Source organism: Chiloscyllium punctatum, chromosome 30, assembly GCF_047496795.1.
Source record: "Chiloscyllium punctatum isolate Juve2018m chromosome 30, sChiPun1.3, whole genome shotgun sequence".
Classification (NCBI taxonomy): Eukaryota; Metazoa; Chordata; class Chondrichthyes; order Orectolobiformes; family Hemiscylliidae; genus Chiloscyllium; species Chiloscyllium punctatum.
Window position 1 is genome coordinate 16,140,494 of NC_092768.1, and position 18,980 is coordinate 16,159,473.

The 18,980-nt window shown below is 50.3% G+C and overlaps 1 protein-coding gene across 4 annotated transcripts in view; it reads left to right on the top strand.

Moving 5' to 3' along the window:
- The window catches only part of LOC140455209 (uncharacterized), a 197,501-nt gene that overhangs the window by 138,027 nt on the left and 40,494 nt on the right, over positions 1–18,980 (top strand). For 2 of the 4 annotated variants that reach the window (XM_072549926.1, XM_072549927.1), the window contains exon 6: positions 6,282–7,386. The exons of the other annotated variants lie outside the window; for them this stretch is intronic. In XM_072549926.1, coding sequence (XP_072406027.1) covers positions 6,282–6,394 — 113 coding nt within the window. In that variant the 3' untranslated portion in view covers positions 6,395–7,386. Of the gene's footprint in view, positions 1–6,281; positions 7,387–18,980 lie in introns of those variants that run through there. 4 annotated transcript variants of the gene reach the window in all.

The following is an 18,980-nucleotide window of genomic DNA, read 5'->3' on the forward strand; positions in this document are numbered from 1 at the left end:
CGCATGGAAAACCCAAAATAGCTCATAGTTTCATTATTTATGTACGACTTGGCCTTGTCCCGCAGTGTGACTAAGGTAAATCACTTTTTTGCTTTCACAAATTCACTCTTGATAAAATTTAAAACTAAGTTAGTTTTTACAGTTGACTAAACTGTTCAGTTAAATGGTATAAATGTTCTCAACAAGTTTAACTAAACACAAACTGTCAGTGTAAACATCACAATTACAAAGGCCTTCATTGACACTTTTGGTTAATTGTTGAAGCATTTCTAGGGCATCTTTCATTCCAAATGGGTTGAATTTGCATTGATAAAGTTCACGCAGTATTACAAAAGCTAATAATTGTGTAGATCTCTCAGTCAAAGAACATAGAACAGTACAGGTAAAAACAATGACTGCAGATGCTGGAAACCAGATTCTGGATTAGTGGTGCTGGAAGAGCACAGCAGTTCAGGCAGCATCCAAGTAGCTTCTGCTCTGCTCTTCCAGCACCACTAATCCAAAATCTGGTTTCCAGCATCTGCAGTCATTACCTTGTTGATTTTAACCCTACTGCGAATCCTCTTGCAAGGATGCCTGCCTTGAAGAAGTTTTCCTCCTCTCTCTACAAGAATCTCAGGGAGTCCCTCTCCCACTGCAACTCCCAGGTCATTTCCTCTGCCCTGAAGCTCTTACTCTATGCTACTTTCTCCCCACCCCCACCCTCCTCTAGCTTATCTCTCCACGCTTCAGGCTCACTGCCTTTATTCCTGATGAAGGGCTTTTGCCTGAAACGTCGAATAGAACAGTACAGCCTTTTGGCCCATGATATTGTGCTGAACATGATGCCAAATGAAACTAATCCCTTCTGCCTGCCCTCGGTCCATATTCCTCCATTCCTTGCATATTCATTTGTTTATCTAAAAGCCCCTTAAGTGTCCCTATCGTATCTGCCTCAACCACTACCCCTGGCAGTGCTTTCCAGACTCCTACCATGCTGTGTAAGAAAACTTGCCCCTCACATCTCCTTTGAAATTTCCTGCTCTTGCCTGAAATGCATGACCCGCACTATTCGACATTTCAATAGCTGAGGGCCTTACCAGATATCTTTGCAGCATCCTAGAACACGGCTGAGGTCTAGGAGGACTGGAGAATTGCCAATATTGTCCCCTTGTTTAAGAAGTGTAGCAGGGATAATCCTGATAACTATAGATTGATGAGCCTGATATTAGTGGTAGGGAAGCTACTGGAGAAGATACTGAGGGATAGGATCTATTTACATTTGGAAGAAAATGGGCTTATCAGTGATAGGCAACATTGCTTTGTACAGGGAAGGTCATGCCTTACCAACTTAATACAATTCTTTGAGTAAGTAACAAAGTTGATTGAGGGAAGGGCAAAAGAAGTCATGTACATGCACTTCAGTAAGGTATTTGATAAGGTTCCCCATGGTAGACAGATGGAGAAATGAGGTTGCATGGAATCCAGGGTGTGCTAGCTAGATGGATAGAGTACTGGCTGGGCAACAGAAGACAGAGAATAATAGTAGAGTTTCTCAAAATGAAGAACTGTAATCACTGGTGTTTCATAGGGATCCATGCTGGGACCACTGTTGTTTGTGATTATACAAAAATGATCTGGAGAAAGGTATAAGTGGCCTGATTAGCAAGTTTGCAGATGACAGTAAGATTGGTGGAGTATCAGATAGTGAAGGGGACTGTCAGAGAATGTGGCAGAACATAGATAGATTGGAGAGTTGGGCAGAGAAATGGCAGATGGAGTTCAATCTGGGCAAATGTGAGATGATGTATTTTGGAAGATCCAATTCAAGAGCAAACTATACCATAAATGGAAAAGCCCTGGGGAAAATTGATGTACAGAGAGATCTGGATGTTCAGGTCCATTGTACACTGTCGATAGTGGTCAAGAAGGCATACGGCATGCTTTCATTCATCAGACAGGGTATTGAGTGCAAGAGTTGGCAAGTCATGTTACATTTGCACAGGGCTTGATTCATCAGCATTTGGAATACTGCATACAGTTCTGGTCGCCTCACATTATCAAAAGGACGTGAATGCTTTGGAGAGGTTGCAGAGGAGGTTCACCAGGATGTTGCCTGGTATGGAGGATGCTCACTATGAAGAGAGGTTGAGTAGATTAGGATTATTTTCATTAGAAAGATGGAGATTGAAGGTGACCCAAATCATGAGAGGTATCGACAGGGTGGATAGCAAGAAGCTTTCTCCCCATATTGGGGGACTCAATTAGTAGGGGTCATGAGTTCAAGGTGAGAGGGGAAAAGTTCAAGAGAAATATGTGTGGAAAGTTCTTTATGCAGAGGGTGGTGGGTACCTGGAACACGCTGCCAGTGGAGGTGGTAGACGTGGGAATGACAGCATCATTTAAGACTTATCTAGACCAATGCCTGAATGGGCAGGGAGCAGAGGGATACCGATCCTAGGAAAATATGTGACCTATTTTATACGGAGGATCTGGATTAATGCAGGCTTGGAGGGCCAAAGGGCCTGTTCCTGTATTGTAATTTTCTTTGTTCATTTGTTCTTTGTTCAACTCTCAGAAAAAGATTCTGACTGTCAATCTTATGTTTGCATTTCACAATTTTATAGACTTCTATCAAGTCTCCCCTCAGCCTCCACTGCTGAGGAGAAAACAACCCAAGTCTCCATAGAGTTCATGCCCTCTAATTCCGACAGCAATCTGATCACCCTCTTCTGCATCCTCTCCAAAACCTCCACACCATTCCTGTAAAGTGGCGACCAGAATTAAATGCAATACTCTAAGTGTGGCCTAACCAAGGTCTTGTAAAGCTGTAACATGACATCTTGACTCTTGTACTCAATTCCCCAACCAGTAAATCAAGCACACCATACGCCTTCTTTGTCACCCTATCTTTTTGCGTGGCAAATTTCAGGGAGCTATGGACTTGAATCCCAAGATCCCTCTGTACATTAATGCTGTTTAGAGTCCTGCCATTAATTATATACTTTTCCGTTAAATTTGATCTCCCAACAGGCAGCACTTCACACTTACCTGGATTAAACTCAATCTGCCATTTTTCCACCCATATCCTCATTGGATCTATTTCCCACTGTATCCTTTGGCAACCTTATACATTATTTACAACTTCACCGGTCTTTGTATTGTCTGCAAACTTACCAACTCACCCATCTATGTTCTCGTCCAAGTTATTTATATATATCACATGCAGCAAATGTCCCAGCATGGATCCATGCAGAACACAACTTGTTCACGGACCTCAGCCTGAAAAACACCCACCACTACCCCCTATTTGCTATGGGCAAGCCAATTCTGAATCCACGATGCAAAGTCACATTGGATCCATGTATCTAAATCTTCTGAATGAGCACAGCCTCAGGGATCTTGTCTGAAACCTTACCAAATGTCATGTAAATAAAATCCACTGCACTACTCTCATCAATCACCTTTATCACCTACTCAAAACATTAGTAAGACATGACCTGCACAAAGCTGTGCAGACTGTCCCTAATTAGGTCATGCTTTTCCAATTGTGTGTAAATCATGTCCCTAAGAATTCTCTCCGATAGCTTCCCAACCACTGATGTGAGACTCACTGATCTATACTTTCCTGGATTATCCCTATTTCCCTTCTTGAACAAGGAACAATATTAGCTACTCGCCAGACCTTGCCAATGACTAGTGGAGGTACAAAAATCTTGGTCAAAGCCCCAGCAATCTCCTCTCTTGCCTCTCTCAGTAACCTAATAGAGTTACTAATATCATTTCAGCAGATTGATTTTTGTGACAAATCATGTGTATCCAATTTACTCAATACAGACCTCTAGGAATAGGATATAAGTCAGCTTTCACTACCATAATGACTCCGTGATAAAAAAATACAAAATCTTTGTGACTGAACTGGTTTTGGGACCATTATGATAAGTTTGTGAGAAGATTTGTAGCTCGGGTGCTCGTCGTTGTGGTTCTGTTCGCCGAGCTGGGAATTTGTGTTGCAGACGTTTCGTCCCCTGTATAGGTGACATCCTCAGTGCTGGGGAGCCTCCTGTGAAGCGCTTCTGAGATCTTTCCTCCGGCATTTAGAGTGGTTTGAATCTGCCACTTCTGGTTGTCAGTTCCAGCTGTCCGCTGTAGTGGCCGGTATATTGGGTCCAGGTCGATGTGCTTGTTGATTGAATCTGCGGATGAGTGCCATGCCTCTAGGAATTCCCTGGCTGTTCTCTGTTTGGCTTGTCCTATAATAGTAGTGTTTGAAGTTTGAAGTCATCTCGAAAGCATCATGTTTTAGCCTCCAGCAAGCTATCTAAAACTTTTAGCATTCTAAGTTTGATTGTAGGATGGTCAACTTTTGAACTTTCCACTTCATAGAAATGGAAACATAAAAAATAGGAGCAAGATTAGACTGGCCCTTTGAATCTATACTGCCGTTCAATATGATCATGGCTGATCATCCAACTCTATTGCCCTCTACCTTTTGATCCTTTGATCCCTAAAAAAATTTGCATTAGTGGGATATGGGGATTGCTGTCTAGGTCAGCATTTATTATCCGTCAGGCAGTTGAAAATCAACTGCATTGCTCTGTATCTAGAATCACATGTAGACCGATAAGCCTAACTGTCTTTTTCCCTAAAGGACATTAATGAACCAGATGGATTTTTCCCAACAATCAACAACACTTTCACGGTCACCATCAAATTCTTAATTGCAGACTTTTTCCCAATTCCACCATCTGCCAAAGCAGGATTCAAAATAGGATCCCCACAACATTACCTGGGTCTCTGGATTAATGAAATAGTGATAATACCACTCAGCCATTGCTTTCCCTATATCTTTTTCCTTCGTGAAAACATGCAATGTTTGCACTTCAGACACTTCCTGTGGCAGAGAATTCTATAAGCCCACCACTCTCTGAATGAAGAAACTTCATTCTCAGTCCAAATGTTCTACCCATATCCTTAAAGTGGGACTCCTGGTTCTGGACACCCCATCTCTAGGATTTGTTTAAGATTCATTTTCCAGGACAACCTGGGGTTGATGTCTAAAAGGCAAGACAAAACTGCTGTGAGTGACTAAGTAGTCACAAAATTGATAGAGTTGTTAAGTATGGTATTTTGGCTTTCATTAACAGGAGGATTGAATTTAAGAGCCGCAAGGTTTTGCGGCAGCTCTATAAAACCCTGGTTAGATCACACTTGGAATATTGTGTCCAGTTCTGGTCACCTCATTCTTGGAAAGATGTAGATGCTTTCGAGAGGATGCAGAGGAGATTTACCAGGATGCTGCCTGGATTGGAGGGCTTGTCTAATGAAGAGAGGTTGAGTGAGCTAGGGCTTTTCACACTGGAGAGAAGAAGGAAGAGAAGTGACTTGCTCGAGGTGTACAAGGTAATAAGAGGCATAGATAGAACAGATAGCCAGGGACTTTTCCTCAGGGCAGAAATGGCTGGTTAAGTTAATTGGTGGAAGGTATAGGGGAGATGTCAAAGGTAGGTACTTTACGCAGAGAGTGGTGTGTGCATGGAATGCACTGCCAACCATGATAGTAGAGTCAGAGACATTAGGGACATTTGAATTACTGCTGGACAAGCAAACGATTGACAGTAAATTGAGGTGTACGTAGGTTAGGTTTGATCTTAGATTAAGATAAATTCTCGGCACAACATTGTGGGCTGAAGGCTCTATACTGTGCTGTACTGTTCTGTGTTCTATTTTCCAAAGTGAGTGAGCACCAGGAAAACAAGTTATGACCCTTGAGATGTCCCCTCTTCCACTGGATGAGCTGGAAGCCTGTCCTTGCATGCAAAGCAGCCTGGCAACAGCATTGCAATGTAAGATGTCAGTGAGCTCTAAAGTGCAACAGTGAAGTGCTGACTGTATTAAAATTGAGTTCTGAATGTACTCTGTTGGTAAAGTGAAAGTGATGCGTTTGCCAATTCAAACCTCAGTAGAGAGAGGTTGCAGGCAACCACTACACATGAGGTATGCCCTGAGTATTGAGGAATGCTGGATATTTAATTGCAAACAGTAGTTAACTGCTCAGATTTCCATATCAGGAATTGTTGCTGCTTACTTTCTCTCCACTGCCTTGGAAAATCACAAGCTGTACATAGGCGAGGTCAGATTAGATGAGATGTCAATGCATGCAAATAGGACTCTTGCTGCTCACTAACAACATTTGTGTCTCTCTGTAAAAGACCTTGAGCGAAAAATCAAACCTTGTTTCCTTGACATCCAGAAGCTAATTTTTCCTTTCTTACCAACTCAATTCACCGCTGTCCTTATAGTTGGGGTGTATATTCCTTCCAGTGATAATGCTAAAGAGACACTTTGTGAACTGTATGGTGCGACTAGTGGCCTGCAGAATGCACACCCTGATGGACTATTTATTGTTGCTTGAGATTTCAACCATGCGACTCTCAAGACTGTGCTCCCTAAATTCCATCAGTATGTGGAGTTTGCGACAAAAGTGGAGAACACACTGGATCTGGTTGACACCAACATCCCCAACACATACAGGGCAGAGCCCAACCCCACCTTGGCTCCTAATCTCAGCATACAGACTGCTCATCAGACATGTCAAACCGGTTCTGAAGCAGGTGAAAACCTGGCCAGAAGGAGCCACTTCTGCTCTCCAAGACTACTTTGAGTGCGCTGATTGGCACGTGTTCAGGGAGGCAGCAACCGATAGTGATAAAATCAACTTAGAGGAGTAAACGGTGTCAGTGAATCGCTACATTAGCAACTGTATTGACAACGTCACTGTGTCCAAGACCATCACTTCTCACCCCAACCAGAAGCTGTGGATGACCATAAAGGCGTGTGCACTGCTGAGGACCCGTGATTCAGCCTTCAGTGCAGATGACAAGGCGGCCCTAACAACAGCGAGGACAAACCTGATCGGGTCCATCAAAGAGGCAAAGCCTGCATACGCACAGAAAATACACAGCCACTTTCAGGACACCAGTGATATGCGGAGCATGTGGAAGAGATCCAAACCATCACCAACCACAGAACTGCATCGCCTGCGTATACTGGTGATGCCTCTCTCCCAGATGAGTTGAACAACTTCTAAGCACGGTTTGAGTAACAAAAGGCAGTGAGGAAGTCCAGCTCCCCCCCACAATGACCAGGTGCTGTCTTACCACGGCTGATGTGTGGAAAACCTTACGCAGAGTCAACCCATGTAAGGATGCTGGACCAGATAATATCCCTGGTAGAGTGCTCAGAGTGCTCACGGACATCTTCAACATTTCCCTGAGCTATACCATAGTTCCAACATGTTTCAAGGCTGCTACCATTATCGAGGAGAAAGTGAGGACTGCAGATGCTGGAGATCAGAGCTGAAAATGTGTTGCTGGAGAAGCGCAGCAGGTCAGGCAGCATCCAAGGAGCAGGAGAATCGACATTTTGGTCATGAGCCCTTCTTCAGGAATGATTCCTGAAGAAGGGCTCATGCCCGAAATGTCAATTCTCCTGCTCCTTGGATGCTGCCTGACCTGCTGCGCTTTTCCAGCAACACATTTTCAGCTGCTACCATCATCCCCATGCTGAAGAAGTCTTCAGCGTTCTGTCTCAATGACTACCACCCCATTATACTTATGCCCATCATGATGAAGTGTTTCAAGAGGCTCGTGATGAGGCATATTAAGACTCTGTTGTTTCCCCCCACCCCCATCACCAAGTTCACTGATGACACGTCTGTAGTGGGTCTTATCAGCAGGAACAACTAGTCAGCATAGACGGAGAAGGTACAGCGGCTAATAAACTGGTGCAGAGCCAAGGACCTGTCTCTCAACATGGATAAAATGAAAGAGATGGTTGTTGACTGCAGGAGGGCACAGAGCGACCATGTTCTGCTGAACATTGACAGCTCCCCCGTGGAGATCACGAAAAGCACCAAATTTCACAGCATCTACCTGGCAGAGAATCTCACCTGGTTCCTCAACATTAGCTCCATAGCCAAGAAAGCCCAGCAGCATCTCTACTTTCTGCATAGACTGAGGAAATCCCACCTCCCACACCCCATCCTCACCACATTCTACAGAGGATTCATTGAGAGAACCCTGAGTTGCTGCATCACTGTTTGGTTCAGGAATTGCACCATCTTGGATCGTAAGACCCTACAACAGATAAGGAGGACAGCTGAGAAGATCATCGGGATCTCTCTTCCCTCCATTACAGACATTTACACAACACGCTGCATCTGAAAGGCAAACCCCACACACCCATCACTCAAACTCTTCTCCCTCCTGCCATTTGACAGAAGATACCAGAGCATTTGGTCTCTCATGACCAGACTGTGCAACAGTTTCTTCCCCCAAGCCAAGAGGCTCCTTAACACTGTATGATCAGACTCTTTTCCATCTTAAATTTTTGGACGACTTTGAATTGCTGCTAGAACAATGTCTATTAATTATTCTTCTTTTATTACACAGTAATTTGTATGTTTTACATTTCTTATGCACTTGGTACGATTATGTAGCTTGTGCTGTCCGTGTAGCACTGCCTTGTTTTTTACTGTATCAGTTGCATATGGTGGAAACAACAAATAAAGGCTTCTTTTTTTTATTTCAAAAATATACTTTATTCATAAAATATTTTGATGATCTGTACAATTGGTCATGCCATACGTATGTAAACATTCCTTTTCTTGGCATACAGAGACAGAGTAATCATTCATATATACAGGTCTGTACGATTACTATCCACATATTTAGCAGGAGGGTCTGCGGAGCCCCCTTACTGCGTTGGACCCCTGTGCTTAGGCAGGCAGATGTTACACGGTGGTCTTTCCCCACCGCACCTTGGCGGCAGCTGCCCCAAGCTTCAGCACATCCCTCAACACGTAGTCCTGGACCTTGGAATGTGCCAGTCTGCAACACTCAGTCGGGGCCAACTCCTTCAGCTGGAAGATCAACAGGTTTCGGACCGCCCAGAAAGCATCCTTCACCGAGTTGATGATCCTCCAGGTACAGTTGATGTTCGTCTCAGTGTACATCCCGGGGAACAGGCTGTAGAGCACGAAGTCCCGCGTCACGGAGCTGTTCGGGACGAACCTCGACAAACACCACTGCATTCCTCTCCAGACTTCTTTTGCAGAGGCACATTCCAGAAGGAGGTGTGTGACAGTCTCGCTCCCCCCCCCGCAGCCACTTCGAGGACTGCATGCGGTGTGGCTGAGAGTCAGGGCAAGCATAAAGGATCTCACAGGCAGAGCCCTTCTCACCACCAGCCAAGCCACGTCTTGGTGCTTGTTGGAAAGTTCTGGCGATGATGCATTCTGCCAAATGGCTTTGACAGTCTGCTCAGGGAACCGCTCGACAGGATCCGCCCTCTCCTTTTCCCGAAGGGTCTCAAGGACGCTACGTGCTGACCACTTCCTGATGGACTTGTGGTCAAAGGTGTTTTTCCTCATAAATATCTCCACGAAGGACAGGTGATACGGAACGGTCCAACTACTCGGCAGCGAGGCCATGCCCATCCTTCGCAACACCAGGGACAGATGGAACCTTAGTACGTAGTGACACTTGGTGTTTGCATACCGGGGATCCACGCACAGCTTGATGCAGCCACACACAAAGGTGGCCATCAGGGTGAGGGTGCCATTGGGTGTATTTTTTTTCCCCCGTCGTCCAGATCTTTATACATCAAGTCCCTTCGGACCCAGTCCATCTTTGATCTCCATATAAATTGGAAGATGGCCCGGGTGACTGCAGCAGCACAGGATAAAGGCTTTACTTTTTTTTATTTCAAAAATATACTTTATTCATAAAATGATTTGATGGTCTGTACATTTGATCATGCCATACATATGTCCACATTTACAAACACAGATTTGAATTTATCCTTGTCATTTACAATCCTGTGCATTTTTCAATCTTGTACATATACATATATTTGGCTGAGGCATCAGCAGAGCCCAAAAAAACGTCCGCATGGGCCCCCTGTTCTTCTTTCGGCAGGCCGATCTTACACGGTGGTCTTTCCCCACCGCGCCTTGGCGGCAGCTGCCCCAAGCTTCAGCGCGTCCCTCAACACGTAGTCTTGGACCTTGGAATGTGCCAGTCTGCAACACTCAGTCGTGGTCAACTCCTTCAGCTGGAAGATCAACAGGTTTCGGACCGCCCAGAGAGCGTCCTTCACCGAGTTGATGATCCTCCAGGCGCAGTTAATGTTCGTCTCTGTGTGAGTCCCGGGGAACAGGCCGTAGAGCAAGGAGTCCCGTGTCACGGCGCTGCTCGGGACGAACCTCGACAAGCACCACTGCATTCCTCTCCAGACTTCCTCTGCATAGGCACATTCCAGAAGGAGGTGTGTGACAGTCTCGTCCCCCCCGCAGCCACTTCGAGGGCAGCGTGCGGTGCGGCAGAGAGTCCGGGCGTGCATAAAGGATCTCACGGGCAGAGCCCTTCTCACCACCAGCCAAACCACGTCTTGGTGCTTGTTGGAACGTTCTGGCGATGAGGCATTCTGCCAAATGGCTTTGACAGTCTGCTCAGGGAACCGCTCGACAGGATCCGCCCTCTCCTTTTCCCGAAGGGTCTCAAGGACGCTACGTGCTGACCACTTTCTGATGGACTTGTGGTCAAAGGTGTTTTTCCTCATAAATTTCTCCACGAAGGACAGGTGGTACGGAACGGTCCCACTACTCAGAGCGTTCCGCGGCAGCGAGGCCAGGCCCATCCTTCACAACACCGGGGACAGGTAGAACCTCAGTACGTAGTGACACTTGGTGTTTGCGTACCGGGATCCACGCACAGCTTGATGCAGCCACACACAAAGGTGGCCATCAGGGTGAGGGTGGCATTGGGCGTGTTTTCTCCCCCATTGCACCAGTCTTTGTACATAGAGTCTCTTCGGACCCGGTCCATCTTTGATCTCCAAATGAATTGGAAGATGGCCCGGGTGACTGCGGCGGCACAGGTCCTGGCGATAGGCCAGACCTGTGCCACATATAGCAATACTGAGAGTACCTCACACCTGATGACCAGGTTTTTTCCCGCGATGGAGAGTGACCGTTGCCCCCAACTGCCTAGTTTCTGTCTCATCTTCCTGATCCGCTCCTCCCAGGTCTTGGCGCACGCCCCAGCCCCCCCGAACCAAATACCCAGCACCTTCAGGTGGTCAGTCCTGACGGTGAAGGGGATAGAGGATTGGTCGGCCCAGTTCCCGAAGAGCATGGCCTCGCTCTTGCCTCGGTTTACCTTGGCCCCCGAGGCCCGTTCGAACTGGTCACAGATGCACACGAGTCTGTGCACGGACAGCGGATCCGAGCAGAAAACAGCGACGTCATCCATGTACAGGGAGGCCTTAACCTGCAGGCCCCCGCTGCCAGGAATAGTCACCCCTCTCAGGCTCGCATCCTTCCTGATGGATTCGGCAAATGGCTCTATGCAACACACAAACAAGGCGGGTGAGAGGGGGCATCCCTGCCTGACTCCAGATCTTACAGGGAAGCTCTCTGATTCCCACCCATTGATTGAGACTGCACTGACAATGTTGGTGTAGAGCAGTCTGATCCAATTTCCGATTCCCTCCCCAAAGCCCATTTTGGAGAGGACATCCCTCATATATGTATGCGATATCCTGTCAAAGGCTTTCTCCTGGTCCAGGCTGATGAGGCAGGTGTCCACCCCCCTGTCCTGCACGTAGGCGATCATATCCCTGAGGAGTGCGAGACTCTCAGAGATCTTCCTGCCCGGTACAGCACAGGTTTGGTCCGGGTGGATCACCGATCCCAGAGCAGACCTGACCCGGTTGGCGATGACCTTTGACAAGATTTTGTAGTCTGCATTTAACAGTGAGATCGGTCTCCAATTTCTAATTTCCTCCCTCTCCCCCTTCCGCTTGTAGACGAGGGTGATGATGCCTTTCCTCATGGATTCACTCATGGTACCTGCCCGAAGCATACTGACATACACCTCCAGCAGGTCCTGGCGATCAAGTCCCAAAGAGCGGAATAAACCTCGACCGGTAAGCCGTCGCTTCCGGGAGTTTTATTCTTTTCGAAGGACTCGAGGGCCTTGGTCAGTTCATCCAGAGATAGCGGCTGGTCCAGCCTCTCTCGTGTTCCGTCATCTAGGACCTCCGTGATAGAGGACAGGAACGACTGGGAGGCCGCGCTGTCGGTTGGCTTCGAGTCATACAGGCTGGCGTAGAAGGATTTGCTGATCCTCATGACGTCAGCCTGAGATGGCGTTACCGAGCCATCTTCTTTCTTCAGGCTGCTGAGCACGGAGCTCTCTTTGTGCACCTTCTGGAAGAAGAAACGTGAGCACGTCTCGTCCTGCTCCACCGAGCGGACCCTGGACCGGAAGATTATCCTGGAGGCCTCCGAGGCAAAGAGCGAGGCTTGCTGGCCCTTCACCTCCTTGAGGTCCTCCGTGACATCGACCCCCATCATCTGCAGCAGGAGCAGGTTCTGCATACTTTCCTGGAGCTGGGACAGTTTTCCCCGCCTCTCTCTCGCCTCCTGGACACCTTTAAGGATAAAGAACCTCTTGATGTTCCCTTTTACCGTTTCCCACCAGTCCGCTGGAGACTCAAAGAGGGGCTTCACGGTTCTCCAACCTGCGTAATCCCTCTTGAGCTCTTCGATGCTTCCCGGGGTCAACAGCTTAGTGTTCAGTTTCCACGTTCCCTTGCCCACCCGCTGTTCGTCCTGTAGGTGACAGTCGGCCAGCAGGAGGCAGTGGTCAGAGAAGAACACCGGCTTGACGTCGGTGGATCTGACCGAGAGCGTTCGGGACACAAACAGGTAATCTATCCTTGAGCGGATAGACCCATCTGCCCATGACCAGATGTATGCCTTTTGGCTCGGAATATGTGTCGTTCCTGAGGACCAGAGGAAGAGATTCTGCTCGAGTGTTGGAGGTTCGACGCAGCAGAAGCGTGCTGGCGGGGGAAGTACCACGGGGATCGTGTTGCGAGTCGTCGGAGCTGCTGGAGACCATCGCTGGATCGTGATTGGACGTTGGAGGATCGTTTGGTTGTGCTGACCTGCTCTTGGTGGATCTTCATGCTGGCTTCGGCCTAACGCCAATTCAGGGACCAGCCAACCTCTGAGCTATGGCCTCAGCAGCCACTCGCCGCCCGGGCCAGGGCATTCGGAACACAGTCAGGGTGACTGTGAAGAAGGTGGAGGAGCACACACCGGTGGATCGGACGGTGTTTGTGAAGAAAGTTCTGCTGGAGTGTTGCGGCCTTGCAGCCGCAGACGTGTACTGCCTGCAGGATTTCCCTGGGGCAGGCTACTTCGATGTGACCTTCAGAAGCGTGAAGCAGTGTGAACAGCTCCTGAAGGTCTTCAAGGAGAAGGAAGGGGAGCCGCTGTTCTCCATCTTGTCGGCGACGCCATTGTGTGTGCTTCCTGCACAGAGGAACCGGGTTGTTACAATCCATATGTACAACCCCTACGTTCCAGCGGCTGATGTCCTGACCTTCCTGGGAAGGTACGTCCAAGTCGAGGGAGAAGCCACCGATGTGATCGACCCCTTTGGGATCTGGACCAGTAAGAGGCAGGTCAAGGTAACTCTGAGGGCCGATGACAGTGGGAACATCCTCCACCCACCCTCGAGCTTCGCAATCGGAGGGAGCAGAGGCTACCTGACATATGCAGGGCAGCCCAAAGTGTGCCGAACCTGCGGGAAGTCGGGACACGTGGCGGTGGATTGCAAAGTGACCATCTGCAGGAACTGCAAACAGGAGGGTCACTTGACAAAGGACTGTCGGGAGGAAAAGAGCTGCAACCTGTGCGGGGAGGCGGGCCACATGTACAAGGCCTGCCCAAGACGAGGAGCCGCCACCTACGCACAGATGGCCGGAGGTGGCAACACGAGCCGCGGACCGACAAAGTCCAACGAGGTACCGCGAATCAGCAAAGGAACGGTGCCTGGAGGCACCCAGAAGGAAGGGCAGGCTGTAGCGGAGCAGGCGGCAGACAGCGGGGAGATGGAGCAGCCGACCCAAGCTCCTACAAGACAGACGGAGGAAATGGAAGAGGAGGGATCAAAGGAGGCAGAGCAGTGGATTATCGTTAAAAACAGGAAAAGGAAACCTCTCGAGGGCCCCAAAGCCACCAAGCGAAGGGGGAAGAGACACCTCCAAGAGGAGGATACAGGCAGCTCCTCCGAGGGTGAGGACGGGCGCAAGAAGGGTCGCCTCCGGAGGAAGAGGCAGAGCGCCGTGGGGAGAAAGGAGGGCAACACCGCCCAAGAAGGAAAAGACGATCCCTCTGAGGGGATGGGTGAAGGCCTCCCCCTACCCGGTGAGAACCAAGGGGTACCCACCGGCCCACAGCTCCAGGGAACTGGGAGCAGCGTCCCAGTGACAGCCCTGCTGTCAGATGGAGAACGGGGCGATGCGGACCCTGGGTCTGACACGATGACACCAGAGCGGGGAAATGACTCCAGCGTGGAGCCGGACAACTACCTCAGCCCTGGGAAGGTCCAGCAGTTTGCTGTCACCACGGGGATGCACGCAGCCACCCCACTGGAGCAAGACCAGAAGAAAATGGACACTGGTAACCCCGCAAACTGTTAAAATGGGGTTTAAAATTGCCAGCATAAATGTGCGTAGCATTAAAGCGGCTACGCGATGTGTTTCAACGCTGGCCTTCCTGGCCAACGTCAAAGCCGATGTCCTGTTTCTGCAGGAGTGCGGGATACCGCACCTCAGCAGTTACAGGAGATGGTCGAGCTTGTGGGCCCACGGGCCGTCAGTGTGGTCGGGGGGCAACGATAGCCGCGCCTCCGGCCTGGGTATCCTGTTGCGGGGAGGCAACTTCACCATCCCCGAGGTTAAGGAGGTGGTGGGCGGGCGCCTTCTCGTCGTGGACGTCAAATACAGAAACGCTCCCGTGAGACTAATCAACGTGTACGCCCCAGTGGGTAAGAGTGAACGGTTGGCCGTCCTGCAACAGCTTCCACTGCTGCTGGCTACGTCCAGGCCGGTCATTCTGGCCGGAGACTTCAACTGCATCATTGATGCTGATGGACGATCCGGCGGGGGGGACAGTAAACCGGACGCTACGTCCAGGGCCCTGATGGAAACGGTCAAAGACGCCAAGCTGCATGACGTCTTCAGCGCCCCTGCAGACGGAGCGCAGCGTAGATACACCTGGTCACGGGCAGACGGGTCTATCCGCTCAAGGATAGATTACCTGTTTGTGTCCCGAACGCTCTCGGTCAGATCCACCGACGTCAAGCCGGTGTTCTTCTCTGACCACTGCCTCCTGCTGGCCGACTGTCACCTACAGGACGAACAGCGGGCGGGCAAGGGAACGTGGAAACTGAACACTAAGCTGTTGACCCCGGGAAACATCGAAGAGCTCAAGAGGGATTACGCAGGTTGGAGAACCGTGAAGCCCCTCTTTGAGTCTCCAGCGGACTGGTGGGAAACGGTAAAAGGGAACATCAAGAGGTTCTTTATCCTCAAAGGTGTCCAGGAGGCGAGAGAGAGGCGGGGAAAACTGTCCCAGCTCCAGGAAAGTATGCAGAACCTGCTCCTGCTGCAGACGATGGGGGTGGATGTCACGGAGGACCTCAAGGAGGTGAAGGGCCAGCAAGCCTCGCTCTTTGCCTCGGAGGCCTCCAGGATAATCTTCCGGTCCAGGGTCCGCTCGGTGGAGCAGGACGAGACGTGCTCACGTTTCTTCTTCCAGAAGGTGCACAAAGAGAGCTCCGTGCTCAGCAGCCTGAAGAAAGAAGATGGCTCGGTAACGTCATCTCAGGCTGACGTCATGAGGATCAGCAAATCCTTCTACGCCAGCCTGTATGACTCGAAGCCGACCGACAGCGCGGCCTCCCAGTCGTTCCTGTCCTCTATCACGGAGGTCCTAGGTGACGGAACACGAGAGAGGCTGGACCAGCCGCTATCTCTGGATGAACTGACCAAGGCCCTCGAGTCCTTCGAAAAGAATAAAACTCCCGGAAGCGACGGCTTACCGGTCGAGGTTTATTCCGCTCTTTGGGACTTGATCGGCCAGGACCTGCTGGAGGTGTATGTCAGTCTGCTCCGGGCAGGTACCATGAGTGAATCCATGAGGAAAGGCATCATCACCCTCGTCTACAAGCGGAAGGGGGAGAGGGAGGAAATTAGAAATTGGAGACCGATCTCACTGTTAAATGCAGACTACAAAATCCTGTCAAAGGTCATCGCCAACCGGGTCAGGTCTGCTCTGGGATCGGTGATCCACCCGGACCAAACCTGTGCTGTACCGGGCAGGAAGATCTCTGAGAGTCTCGCACTCCTCAGGGATACGATCGCCTACGTGCAGGACAGGGGGGTGGACACCTGCCTCATCAGCCTGGACCAGGAGAAAGCCTTTGACAGGATATCGCATACATATATGAGGGATGTCCTCTCCAAAATGGGCTTTGGGGAGGGAATCGGAAATTGGATCAGACTGCTCTACACCAACATTGTCAGTGCAGTCTCAATCAATGGGTGGGAATCAGAGAGCTTCCCTGTAAGATCTGGAGTCAGGCAGGGATGCCCCCTCTCACCCGCCTTGTTTGTGTGTTGCATAGAGCCATTTGCCGAATCCATCAGGAAGGATGCGAGCCTGAGGGGGGTGACTATTCCTGGCAGCGGGGGCCTGCAGGTTAAGGCCTCCCTGTACATGGATGACGTCGCTGTTTTCTGCTCGGATCCGCTGTCCGTGCACAGACTCGTGTGCATCTGCGACCAGTTCGAACGGGCCTCGGGGGCCAAGGTAAACCGAGGCAAGAGCGAGGCCATGCTCTTCGGGAACTGGGCCGACCAATCCTCTATCCCCTTCACCGTCAGGACTGACCACCTGAAGGTGCTGGGTATTTGGTTCGGGGGGGCTGGGGCGTGCGCCAAGACCTGGGAGGAGCGGATCAGGAAGATGAGACAGAAACTAGGCAGATGGGGGAAACGGTCGCTCTCCATCGCGGCAAAAAACCTGGTCATCAGGTGTGAGGTACTCTCAGTATTGCTATATGTGGCACAGGTCTGGCCTATCCCCAGGACCTGTGCCGCCGCAGTCACCCGGGCCATCTTCCAATTCATTTGGAGATCAAAGATGGACCGGGTCCGAAGAGACTCTATGTACAAAGACTGGTGCAATGGGGGGAAAAACACGCCCAATGCCACCCTCACCCTGATGGCCACCTTTGTGTGTGGCTGCATCAAGCTGTGCGTGGATCCCCGGTACGCAAACACCAAGTGTCACTACGTACTGAGGTTCTACCTGTCCCCGGTGTTGCGAAGGATGGGCCTGGCCTCGCTGCCGCGGAACGCTCCGAGTAGTTGGACCGTTCCGTATCACCTGTCCTTCGTGGAGAAATTTATGAGGAAAAACACCTTTGACCACAAGTCCATCAGGAAGTGGTCAGCACGTAGCGTCCTTGAGACCCTTCGGGAAAAGGAGAGGGCGGATCCTGTCGAGCGGTTCCCTGAGCAGACTGTCAAAGCCATTTGGCAGAATGCCTCATCGCCAGAACTTTCCAACAAGCACCAAGACGTGGCTTGGCTGGTGGTGAGAAGGGCTCTGCCTGTGAGATCCTTTATGCACGCCCGGACTCTCTGCCGCACCGCACGCTGCCCTCGAAGTGGCTGCGGGGGGGACGAGACTGTCACACACCTCCTTCTGGAATGTGCCTATGCAGAGGAAGTCTGGAGAGGAATGCAGTGGTGCTTGTCGAGGTTCGTCCCGAGCAGCGCCGTGACGCGGGACTCCGTGCTCTACGGCCTGTTCCCCGGGACTCACACCGAGACGAACATTAACTGCGCCTGGAGGATCATCAACTCGGTGAAGGACGCTCTCTGGGCGGTCCGAAACCTGTTGATCTTCCAGCTGAAGGAGTTGACCCCGACCGAGTGTTGCAGACTGGCACATTCCAAGGTCCAAGACTACGTGTTGAGGGACGCGCTGAAGCTTGGGGCAGCTGCCGCCAAGGCGCGGTGGGGAAAGACCACTGTGTAAGATCGGCCTGCCGAAAGAAGAACAGGGGGCCCATACAGACGTTTTTTTGGGCTCTGCTGATGCCTCAGCCAAATATATGTATATATACAAGATTGAAAAATGCACAGGATTGTAAAGGACAAGAATAAAGTCGAATCTGTGTTTGTAAATATGGACATATGTATGGCATGATCCAATGTACAGACCATCAAATGATTTATGAATAAAGTATATTTTTGAAATAAAAAAAAAAGATTTCCCTGGGGCAGGCTACTTCGATGTGACCTTCAGAAGCGTGAAGCAGTGTGAACAGCTCCTGAAGGTCTTCAAGGAGAAGGAAGGGGAACCTCTGTTTTCTATCTTGTCGGCAACCCCATTGTGTGTGCTTCCTGCATAGAGGAATCGGGTTGTTACAATCCATATGTATAACCCCTATGTTCCAGCGGCTGATGTCTTGACCTTCCTGGGAAGGTACGTCCAAGTTGAGGGAGAAGCCACTGATGTGATCGACCCCTTTGGGATCTGGACCAGTAAGCAGCAGGTCAGGGTAACTCTGAGGGCCGATGACAGTGGGAACATCCTCCACCCACCCTCGAGCTTCGCAATCGGAGGGAGCAGAGGCTACCTGACATATGCAGGGCAGCCGAAAGTGTGCCGAACCTGCAGGAAGTCAGGACACGTGGCGGTGGATTGCAAAGTGACCATCTGCAGGAACTGCAAACAGGAGGGTCACTTGACTAAGGACTGTCGGGAGGAAAAGAGCTGCAACCTGTGCGGAGAGGCTGGCCACATGTATAAGACCTGCCCAAGACGGGGGTCCCCACCTACGCACAGATGGCTGGAGGTGGCAACACGAGCCGCGGACCGACAAATTCCAGCGAGGTGCCGCGAATCAGCAAAGGAACGGTGTCTGGAGGCACCCAGAAGGAAGGGAAGGTTGTAGAGGAGCAGGCGGCAGACAGCGGGGAGATGCAGCAGCCGACCCAAGCTCCTGCAAGACAGACGGAGGAAATGGAAGAGGAGGGATCAAAGGAGGCAGAGCAGTGGAGTATCG